This window comes from Vicugna pacos, chromosome 8 (genome assembly GCF_048564905.1).
Source record: "Vicugna pacos chromosome 8, VicPac4, whole genome shotgun sequence".
NCBI lineage: Eukaryota > Metazoa > Chordata > Mammalia > Artiodactyla > Camelidae > Vicugna > Vicugna pacos.
In genome coordinates this window covers 39,576,124-39,587,724 of record NC_132994.1, presented here as the reverse complement: position 1 = coordinate 39,587,724, position 11,601 = coordinate 39,576,124, and the positions used below count along the sequence as shown (strand labels likewise).

General features: G+C 38.7%; 1 protein-coding gene across 2 annotated transcripts; it reads left to right on the top strand.

Annotated features, from left to right (window-relative positions):
• Positions 1–564: 564 nt before the first annotated feature.
• On the top strand, positions 565–10,173 carry TSPYL1 (TSPY like 1). Of its 2 annotated transcripts, XR_012074940.1 has the most exons (2): positions 565–2,048; positions 9,924–10,173. XR_012074940.1 is itself a non-coding variant. In XM_015240397.3 (1 exon), the coding sequence occupies exon 1, from the start codon at positions 796–798 to the stop codon at positions 1,969–1,971; it is 1,176 nt and encodes a 391-aa protein (XP_015095883.2). In that variant the 5' UTR covers positions 565–795; the 3' UTR covers positions 1,972–5,791. The 2 variants fall into 2 exon arrangements, 1 of the variants encoding a protein (XP_015095883.2); XM_015240397.3 differs by lacking the exon at positions 9,924–10,173 and having other exon boundaries at positions 565–5,791.
• The last annotated feature ends 1,428 nt before the right edge of the window (positions 10,174–11,601 follow it).

Below are 11,601 nucleotides of genomic sequence, written 5' to 3'. Positions count from 1 at the left end.
TTTGACGCAGATGATAAAGTTAGAACTGGCAAGTAATAATATGCATCACTCTCGTGGTAAAAAGTCGCTCAGTAGCTTTTTCTCCCAGTAATGTCAGCAGTCAGAATTAATATTTTCATGTCACTTCTACTTGAGAAGAGTGAAAAAATTTACTATTCATCTTACTTTAAAAATAAAGATAAGATTTCTGCTCCTGACCATTACGGAATAACAGGGAATATATTTAGCTTCCTGCCAAGAAAGCACTGAAAACCAGAAAACACGTTTTCAGACGACAGCAAGCAGAGTGGTACTAGGATTCCCTACAATTCCTGCAGCATACAAGCCGGACATAGTATCTAGATGCATCGAAAGGCAGGTCCTCACTGCTTCGATCTCCGAGTCCGAGCTACATTTATTTACGTAAGTCAAATGATCGGTCCTTCCCAATAAATCCATACGAATCATACTAAAAGCACCCGGGGGGACAACAGGGAGCAGAGGAGGCAACCCCAGCAGCGGCTAGTTCCCGCGTCACGGTGACATGCACAGCCCTGACGTCATCCTCACGGAGACGCTCGCGAGACTAGAGGGTGGGCGGTGCCAGCGGCTCTTTTCGCCTATCGCGGCTTCTGTGAGGAAAACAGACGTTAACGTATCGTTGGTTCGGCTACTGCCGGCGTTAGCGGGCTGGACGGAGTGGAGAGGACCCCTCTCCCCGACGCCCGCGGTCTCCTCACCGCCGACCGAGCCTCAGGAGACCACGACCGTCTCCAGTGCCCGAAGCTCTGTGAGGAAACCGAGGCGTCACAGGTGATGGCGGAGACGGGTGAGGGGAGCTTGGAGATCGTCGCGCTCCCACCGCCTCAGCTACCAGAGGAGCGGGGCGCGCCTCGCGATGCTCCCCCGGATCCGGGCTGTGATCGTCCACCCCAGATCCGAGGCAGTGGGGATGGCGGCGACGTAGCAACCCCAGCCGGGCGAGAGGAGGCCCCGCCTCCCAGGGAGGTCCTGGAAGCGGTGTCTGTGTCCCTGGCAACGGACGGCAGCCTGAGAAACGGCGGTCAGCGGGTAGAGCGGCGCGGCCAGGGTGGGGAGGAGGCGCTGGAAACCTGTGTCGCAGAGAGGTTGGGGTGTGAGGTGATGGCGGAGGCGAAGACTGAAGAGGGCCGGGTCTCTTCAGTCGCAGTGGATGAAGAGGCGGCGGGGAAGGAAAGGGCGAAGGAGGAGGAGGGAGTGGAGCAGGAGATGCAGGTGGAGGAGAACCCAGTGGGTGAAGAAATAGAAATGGTGGAGAACAGACTGGTCGAGGAGGAGGAGGAGGCGGCGGCCAGGCACCGGCCCCTGCACATGAATCTCCGCATGAACCCGCTGGAGGCCATCCAGCTAGAACTGGACACTGTGAACGCTCAGGCTGACCGGGCCTTTCAGCAGCTGGAGCACAAGTTCGGGCGCATGCGTCGACACTACCTGGAGCGGAGGAACTACATCATTCAGAATATCCCGGGCTTCTGGGTCACCGCCTTTCGGAACCACCCCCAGTTATCCCCCATGATTAGGGGCCAAGATGCAGAGATGTTGAGATACATAACCAATTTGGAGGTGAAGGAGCTCAGACACCCTCGAACAGGCTGCAAGTTCAAGTTCTTCTTTAGAAGAAACCCCTACTTCCGAAACAAGCTGATTGTCAAGGAATATGAGGTCAGAGCCTCTGGCCGAGTGGTGTCTCTCTCCACTCCGATTATATGGCGCAGGGGCCATGAACCACAGTCCTTCATTCGCAGGAACCAAGAAGTCGTCTGCAATTTCTTCACCTGGTTTTCAGACCACAGCGTTCCAGAGTCTGACAGGATTGCTGAGATTATCAAAGAAGACCTGTGGCCAAATCCACTACAGTACTATCTGCTACGTGAAGGAGCCCGTAGAGCCAGACGTCGCCCAATAAGGGAGCCAGTGGAGATCCCGAGGCCCTTTGGGTTCCAGTCTGGTTAAACTTTGCCCTTGGGAATGCCCTTGCACAAGGTCCCCTTCCGCCTCTTGCTGGACCTGTGCTTGAGCAACAGAAATGGGTATGCCTTCCACTTTTTTCCCCTTTTCTTTGACATTCTGCAGCCTTTTTCCTCTGGACGTCAGTTCTCTTAGCCTCAAGACTGAGATTACCATGGCCATGGTCCTCCACTTCCACATGGCCTTCATGCTGTTCTCCGTTAATATCACATGCTGCATGGCCATGATTCACGCCAGGACTAAGCGAAGCAAGTGATGCTGTAAATTGCACTGCCTTTATCAGCACTGCTTGGATCCTGTTTGTTCTCAGGGCTTCTGGACTGGTTCTTACCACCTAGAATTCTAGCTTTGTCTAGGAGCCCATTCTACCCACTTTGCTCTGCAGTGTAGGTATACAGCCTGTGGACAATTGCAGAGCATTAATAATATCAAGGGGGAACAGCAGTGGGCTACTTGGTCTGTGTGATTTATGTGACTTTGTTGCTCTTCTTGTGCCTCTAGTCACTTCCTATTGCTGCCTGCTAATGGCTTTGCCTTTGGCTGCTATGTACTGGATGAACATCTTGTAGACTCCTGTCAACCCCACAGTGATTCCTGGTCAACAGTCTCCAGAACTGATGGTGGACCCAGGTTTCCTGCCAGCACACAAAAGACCCTTCCATCCTTCTCCCCAGAAGACCTTTCCTCTACTCTTCATGCCCTCTTTTTTCTCCACCCCCATCATCCAGGAACTGCTAACTGTCAAGGAAGTGACCGAGGTGACAAGTTAGACCTGTCCTCATGGCAAGAGTAAGGATAGTGTCCATTTGAAGAAGGCTTCCTCAGCCTCAGCTAGTGAATTCACACAAAACCTAGGTACCTCTTTGTGCCTCCTTTTTTCATCCTGAACATGATTAAGTGCCAGGGTGGCAGTATACTTTCTCCATTCTCCCTCTCTTGTTTTGATAGCTCGAAAGCATCTGCAAAATCAGCTCTTTTAGATTAATTTAATTCTCTTCATTATTTCCAGGGACAGGCCGTCTTGTGTAATAGACTGCCAGAGCTCTTTTTTCCCTCTGCTCTCTAACCCATCCTTCATCCCCTTTAGCAACATCTAGAGGGCTTAAAGGGAGGCAGATTTAGATGGAATGAAAAGCAATATCTAGTTCATAAATGGATAGAAGAACTAAAGAGATTGTGATGGGTGCCCTGAACAAAAGACTATAGGCAAAAATGAGCCAGGTAAAAATTGGGTGTAAAATTGACTCACTGAGAGCCATCAAGGAAAGATTCTCTGTCAGTGGAGACAGGAAGAGAAATACTTTTTCTCGGGATTAACATGGAAGAATTGAAGGGGGTTGGAATGTTAAATACGTTGCCTAGAGGAGAGTTCTTTAAGGAAACAACATGACTTTGGTTGCTTTCTCTCTTGTTTTCATTTGACTTAATTTGGGAGGAAGATTAATACTGTGTCTTTATTTCACGTGTATTTAGTAAAATCTTGTTTTCTTTGTTTCCGCTTCTGGGGAAGTTGAGCTGTACAGGCTTTCTTTTGTTTTCATTTGAGAACATTTGGAGAAATAACAGTCTTATTTCTCCTGTACAGTATAGAGACTTAAATGAATATACATAATGGTTCTTGTTTCTGTTAAAAATGTATCCATAGAAATATAATTTGAATAACTTGTTCTTATCATATTCTTAAGACTTAGGAAATTGTTGTCTTCATAGAAAAATAACCTACTAAAAATGTATGGCTTAACTGTCTTACTTGATAATATCCCCTGTTAACAACTTAGTAATTGATGTGTCTCTTTTCCTAAGTAACAAATACTTGTGAGATTGCTCTGTAGAACTGAAAAGTATAGTTGGTACACTTGTCTTTCCTTATATGCATGATGGTAAAATAAAAGCATGTTACTCTGCTAGATTTCTTATTTCTCACCCTGTGGAGAAACATGCATGAAGAAATTGTTCTAGAGACAGCAGATTATGGAATTCTTAAAGTTCTTAAATGGGATACAATAGGCATTATCCCAAAAGTAAGAAAATGGGGCACACTACTGTACCTTCAAAGGTCAGGAGGGTTGTTTTTGCTGTTGTAAAATATTAACAATTCCCACTGCTTACTCATCATATCACTTTTTTCTGTATAGCTTCTGCCACACCATCCCTCTTCACTTCCTTAAAGCCTCCATTTCTATCTTTGTAAATAATATTCTCAAGTCATTCAGGCTCTTTATTCACTTGTGCATTTAATAAGCAAACATTCATAGAGTTCTTATCATAAATGATACATACACTCTTCTATCTTCATACTTTGTCAACTGTAGAAACTTGTTCTTTTCTTCAAACTTCACTACCTTCTATGTCACATCCTTTAAGGTCTGTCATAGATAACTCTTCTGCCTTTTAGTTTTTCTGTTCTTTCTAGGGAAGTTATCTCTTTACGTTCTTGGAATACCTTGTAGGGACCTCCGTTCTAGAAAGTAACATGTAATTATTCATTATAGTGAATTCTATAAGTATTTATTGAGGCATTCTGTCAGGCCCTGGGAAGATAAGAATATAAAGCCCATTCCTTTTATTGTTAAAGAATAGAGGAAAGGCTAAAGTGCAAATAATTGACAAAGTGATACAGTTAAAATACAAAGATACACTTTCATATGTTTTTCACTCTCTTTACCTTCCTTTCTAGTTTGAAAGCTTTGTGAAAGCAGAGGTAGGGTGTGTCTTACTTTCATTATTGCATGTAGCATAATGTTTTGCACATGGTTGTCACCAGGTAAATATTTACTGAATGATAGAATGAATAACTCAAATGGAGAAAAGGAACAAAATAACCTATTACCCAGAAAAGACTTGATGAGGTGATGGAAAGAAGAAAACAGTTTTCAAGACATTTGTAAAACTGATGTCAAAAAAACTTGCAAAGCCTTTCTTAAATAAAAAATAAAGGAAAGAAAATTTCTTGTTCAAATAGTTAGAAAAGGTCCAAACACTATAACATTTCACTTGCCATTTTAATAGGGCATTATTTAACTTTGGATCAGCTTTTATGTGCTTTGTTTTTGTACATTTTAAGGTAACTATTATACTGGGGATGGAAGGGGTTAGATCCTGGATATGTAGTGTCCAATACAATACCCATTTGCCACCAGTGGCTCTTAAGCACTTGAAATGTGGTTAGTCCAAATAGAGGTCTGCTTTAAGTATAAAATACATACTTGATTTCAAAGACTGAGTATGAAAAAAAGGATGTAAAATTAGTTTTTTATACTGATTGCATATTAAAATATTTTTAACACATTGGGTTAAGTAAAATATTAATAAAGTTAATTTCCCCTATTTATTCATTTTTTAATGTGGCTGCTGGTAAATTTTAAATTGTTTAGGACAGCATGGATCTAGACTTCTTGATGAATATCTCAAAGCATGTAAAATATATGTAAAAACTAAACATGTTATTATTTTGTCCCCATGAAATATTTTGTGACTTTAGGACAAGTATTACCTAGCTAAAATTCAAGATGAGTAAAGTATAGCTAGAAGCCAGTGGGTAAAAGGTAAAGTGAAATGTCTTTAATCAATTTAAATCTAAGATATACTTAGTAATATGTAAAACATACTGTGTAAAACTATGATTTTGGGTTTAAGTAGTATAGTTTTGTGGCAAATTTGCACTGATAGTTATATTGGTTAAAGTAGTCTCCAACAACATTTAGGACCTACAACTTCCTATTTTTCTAGAATAAAATGTTCTGTATTTTTTGATTTACAGATATATATGAAGCTCAGAAAATAAAATAATTTGTGGTTAAAGACACCACTTTGTGAATGTTAATGGGCTCCAAATTTTAACACTTGGCCAGCACCAGAAAAAAAATCTCAATCTAGCACTACTTGAAGAAGCTTATTTTATTTTCTAATATTTATATTTTATTTTTATGTTGTTTGTGCTTTCCTATAAAACATGCTTTATTTTTGAAAATTAGTGTAGTCTATATTGTAGTGAAAGTTGTAATTTGTACTTACTTTGTTTTGGGTACTATATTACAATTATATGGGACAGTATGTAAAGGTTGTCCTTGCCCTTGAGGAACTATTGCACTGAGTGGGTACTCTTCCTTTGATGTTTCCTCTTCTCCAGCAAATTCACATATGCAAGGCAGTCATGCCCATAAGAAAACCCAAGGGATTAATGTGGCCAAGAGGAGGTGTCAGGGACGATCAGGACTAGCTTCCCGTCCCTCAGTGTTAATATTTAATTGAAGTCTTAGACCGTATAGAAGTAACAGATAAAATCTTTACCCATTCATTAGTATGGGAGGTGTTTCACTTGTGAACAGTACTTTCTCCATGTTTGCTTGAAGTGAATTACTTCATTTCTGAAGGGTCACCTTGCTATGTTTCCTCTGACCTCTCATATGTTCTTGAAACCTACAGAAGAATTTCCATGGGGCCACATTAGGAAAACAATGTCTACTTCTTGGCTTCACTTTTTCAGGATTTGTATTTAATGTAATTTCCTTAAGAGCAGGCCAGGAAGAAATGATTCTATTAAAAGTTGTAAAAGGTCACTTAGGTAAGTTGTTAATTTTTATGCATAACCAAATGTTTTATTAGTGGCTTGAAGAGACAGAGAAGATACACTGGCTTTACATGGGATTAACTCAGTTTTACAGTCTACCACCTAGTGCATTGGCCAAAATAAATACCTTCTCTGAGTCTCAGTTTCCTTGTCCATATGCAGGGATGGTAATATCTTTATTATAAGCTAATATTCTCCCAAGCTGTATTTGGAGAATGCATTATATGTTTGTAGACAGATAATAACAGCAAACACTTGAGAGCTTACTATATGCCAGGCACGGTGCTAAAATATTCCAAGTATTAATAAAGTTTAGAGTGTAGAAATGCTAAGCACAATGCCTAGCATATAATATGTAGCCAGTAAATATTAATTTCCTTTATCTGCCTCTGAACTTTAATTTTTCATTTAATTTACATCCAGGCAAGTAGTCATCTAGCTTAATATTTCTCAAAGCTCACTGCCCATTCATTATACATAGCTGGGAGCTTTGAAAAAAATCTTGATGCTTAGGCTGTACCTAAAACCAATTAGATTTTTAAGGCAGGGGGAAGGGTATAGCTCACGTGGTAGAGTGCATGCTTAGCACCCAAGAGATCCTGGGTTTGATCCCCAGTACTTCCTCCAAGTGGAAATCAAGGAGTAAACCTAATTACCTCCCCCTCATAAAACAATACAAGATTTTAAGGTATAGATGTGTTTGAGAATCACAGATAACCAGCCTTTCTTTATAGACTTCTCAAGTGCGAGAATACCCACTCCTTTTCCAGTTTTGTTAAATTTGCTCAGAAATCTATTGCCGTACAACATCTATTGCAAAGATCTGGCATATATTTGCCTCTGAGCACATTTACTCTGTATTTTGACCCCTGAATTCTTGCAGAGTGGAATTAGCCTAATTCCATGAAAGAGCTCTAAGTACTTGAAGAGCATTACATCCTTTCAATCCCGCCCTCACCAACCTGGCTATATATCAATTATTTCAATATTCCTCATCTGTTCTGTATGCTAATTAAATAGGGTTTATTATGCCAATGTTCTTCCTAAAGTCTGGTGCTCAGAATTGAACAAACTAACATTCAAATAACAGAATAGAATGAGATTCTTACTGCCTTTATTATAAATAGTGCATTTCTTTAAATGTATCCATGCAGAAACATGAATGAATCTCAAAAACATTAAGTGAAAGGTGCGAGATAAAAGAGTACATAGTATATAATTCCATATGTGTGAAGTTCAATAGCATGAGGAAATTTATCTGTGGTGATAGAAATCCAAATCTGGTTGCCTCAGGGTTGGGGAGAGTGACTAAAAAGAAGTATGAACAAACTTTCAGAGGTGATAGTAATGCTCCTTATCTTAATTTTGGTGATAACATAGATGTATCCATTTGTCAAAACTTGTCTAACTGTACACTTAAGTTTCATGCATTTTAGTGTATGTAAATTATAACCTCAATAAATAACAGATTTTAAAATATTATTGAGAATTCAAAAACTGGAACTCCATTTGCCCATCTCCAGTGTTTTGGCTTCTCTCCATCTGAGTTGTTCTTACATACTTTCATTTATAATTCCAATCTTGGAATTACTTTTTAAAAAACTTTTTCTCCCTTAATTCCAGGCCAAAGTTGATCTCTCTGAAGATTCCCTTAACTTACAAACTGAGGGGTTCTATCATCCTCTGGTCACTGAACAAGTTAAGTCTGCTCAGGACATATTGTCCTGTAAGTAGTACTGATACACTCAATAACAGTTTCCCTGGGACATCCTCAAGAATCTGAGCTTCCCGTTCCATTCCTGCACATTCAGATGCCCACAAGATGCTTCTCCGACCTTCCTTTAATCACAATTGAGTTCCTTGACCCATTGAGTCACAATTTGACCCTTGGGGATATCCAATTCTACTTCAAGTACCCATCTCTGTCTCCATAATCTTCTCAGCAGATTGTTAGAAATAGCACGAATTTCCATATATGCTCTCATTTTTACATGTGTAATCCTACAGTTTCCATATTACTATCCTCCATTAATAGTTAATGGTGAAATAGAGGCTCTGCTAATTGAAGTGTATTAATCTAGATGTAAGTAACACAGGCTGAATTCAATTAGAATTTATTTCAAGCTAGGGCACATTCCACCATATTGCAGCAGCCTATAATTTGGCATAAAAACGTAAAATCCTAATTAAGTACAAATATCTTGGCCTTAATTGAAAGTTATTCCTAATCCATTCATGAATGGCTTTAAAAAGGGATGTGTTTATTTATCCTTATGTATCTATTTATTAATGTTAAATAATAGACGATATCCAAGTCCTATCAGATTATAACTATTTCCTATATTGAAAGTGTAATATTTGATATTTACTGCCTGAATTAAATTGCTTGGTTTTACTTTTTCTCAGAACAGAATGGGCCAAATAGTCAAATGTTTTAACATCCTACTGGAATTTGGCTGTTGAGATGCAAAGAACTATTTATATCACTAAGAAATGTAGAGAATGTATATTAAGGTTTGAGTCAATAGAATGATTGCTTTATACAGGCACATAATACTTACTTCTCATCCTTTTCACCAAGCTCTAGCTTCTCTTAGCATGGTAAAATTAAGAGCTGTGTTGAGATGGTCTAAGAAGTGATGGGTACATGGTAGTCCAGGTGCTGTTGTAGTCAATGATTTTAAGTAATAGCCAGACTTCTTGAATTTACTCTTGGGTCAGTTTGATGAATCCTCTCCAATTAGCTTTTAAAAGCATAGATTTCACATAACTAATTTTTTTCCTTAAGATATTTTATAAAGTCTTTAAAGTAATATTATGTGGAAGAATGTGGTAAAGCATTTTAGTTCTAGCAGTAAACTTTTTTCGTATGAATTTGAAATATACTATATACCTAGAATCATTTAAAAATAACTGGAATATAGTGGACAAGTAGTACTATGTCCTAATATTTCCTGTTTTTCTCAGATTATTCAAATTATCTTTTACTTGGTCCAGTTCAACTCTCCTTTCTTTCACTTACTGCTTCATTCTTTATGGATTCCTGTCATAGTTTAACTTTCATATATTTATAGTTTCATTTTGACATTGATTTAATAGTGTCTGCACTACATTCAATGTAGGTAAGTCTTAGCATAAAAATACTAAGTTACCAAGTCAGCTTTTATTTATTGAAAGCCTAGTGGGATAAATATTTTACACATATTTCATCTTTACAACAGTCCTATAAATTAAGTTCTATTATATTCATCTTATATATAAGGAAACTGGCTCAGAGAAGTCAAGTGATCTGCTCAAACTGAACAGCTAGTAAGTGACACAAAAGAGATTTAAGCCAGATCTGATTCCGATGCATGTGTCTTTACAGAGTGTATTAGAGTTTTCCAAAGAAAGAGTCAACAGGAAGAGATTTACTATGAGGAACTGGCTTGTGTAATTATGGAGGCTGAGAAGTCCCATGATCTGCCATCTGCAAGGAGGAGACCCAGGAAAGCGGTGGTGGTATGATTCCTGTCTGAGTCCTAAAGCCTGAGAACCGGGGAAGCTGATGGTATAAATACTAGTCCAAGCTCAAGTACTCAGGCAGGAAGTAAAAGGGCAAATTCTTCCTTCCTCTACCTTTTTGTTCTATTCAGGCCTCTGATGGATTGCATGGTGCCCACCCAGATTGGGGAGGGCAATCTACTTTCTTGAGTCCACCAATTCAAATGCTAATTCCAGAAACACCCTCCCAGACAAACCCAGAAATAAGTATCAAATTGACACACAAAATTAACCATCAAACCCAGCATACAAAGATATGAGGTCATTCAGGTCAGAAACCATGTTTCTGATTTCTTTATGATTGGGAAAAGCAAGGAAAAGGGCTTTTTTTTTTTTTTTTTTTGGCTGAACATTTTCACAGGGAGCCATCATAACCAAACAAGCTTGTCGGAGAAAATTTTAATTCTGTAACAGTGATAACCTAACTATAAAAAAGATTGTTTCAATTTTAATAACAGAGCATCAAACGTATGTTGAAACTCATGCCATAGTTCTTTTAATGAATGTATGGTTTATAAAATTGCCATAAATATTCTTTTTGGAGTAGTTTGAACTTCTAATACCAAAGGGAAACTAGTCAGATATTTTAAAGACTACTTCCTCCCTCTAGTGACCAGAAATGGGAATACCACATCCACAAGCTTTTAAAAAACTGATTCTCAGTGTTTGTGTACCTCCCTGTAGAGGATGCTTGGGAAATTTGCCAGTTATTTTGGTTATTACAATGAATGGGGTTGCAACTGGCATTTATCAGGGGTATTAAGGATGTTAGACATCCTGTATGTGAGGGGCAGTGCCGAATGTAAAATATGCATTGTTGAATATTCATGTAGGTAAAAATTTATTTAAGCCTAGAACTGACCACTATTTTACATACGAAAACAAATTTTTGCACTGTTTATAACCGCAGTTTTGAAAGCAAATTATTTCATTTACTCTAAAACACTGATTGTAAGATAGATCATTATCTAACACTGAGAGTGAAAATAATTGCACTTGAACTCTAACACAAAGCTTTTTAATACTTAGAATGTTTAATTTTATCAACAGTTAACAGTGGAAAGGCAACCTATGGAATGGAGGAAGATATTTACAAACCATGAATCTAAAGAGGTTATATTACAAAATACATAAGGAACTATATTCTATAGATATAGCCATCTACTTCATCATGTAATTTAATATAGGCATATCCAAGCACTATTATTTATTAAAATAGATATTTTAAGAATTATTCTTTTTTTTAACATTTTTTATTGATTTATAATCATTTTACAATGTTGTGTCAAATTCCAGTGTTCAGCACAATTTTTCAGTCATTCATGGACATATACACACTCATTGTCACATTTTTTTCTCTGTGATTTATCATAACATTTTGTGTATATTTCCCTGTGCTATACAGTGTAATCTTGTTTATCTATTCTACAATTTTGAAATCCCAGTCTATCCCTTCCCACCCTCTACCCCCCTGGTAACCACAAGTCTGTATTCTCTGTCCA

What these genes read in the sequence shown, in the direction of transcription:
- TSPYL1 (XM_015240397.3), top strand. Translation starts at nt 796, where the DNA reads ATGGCGGAGACGGGTGAGGGGAGCTTGGAGATCGTCGCGCTCCCACCG.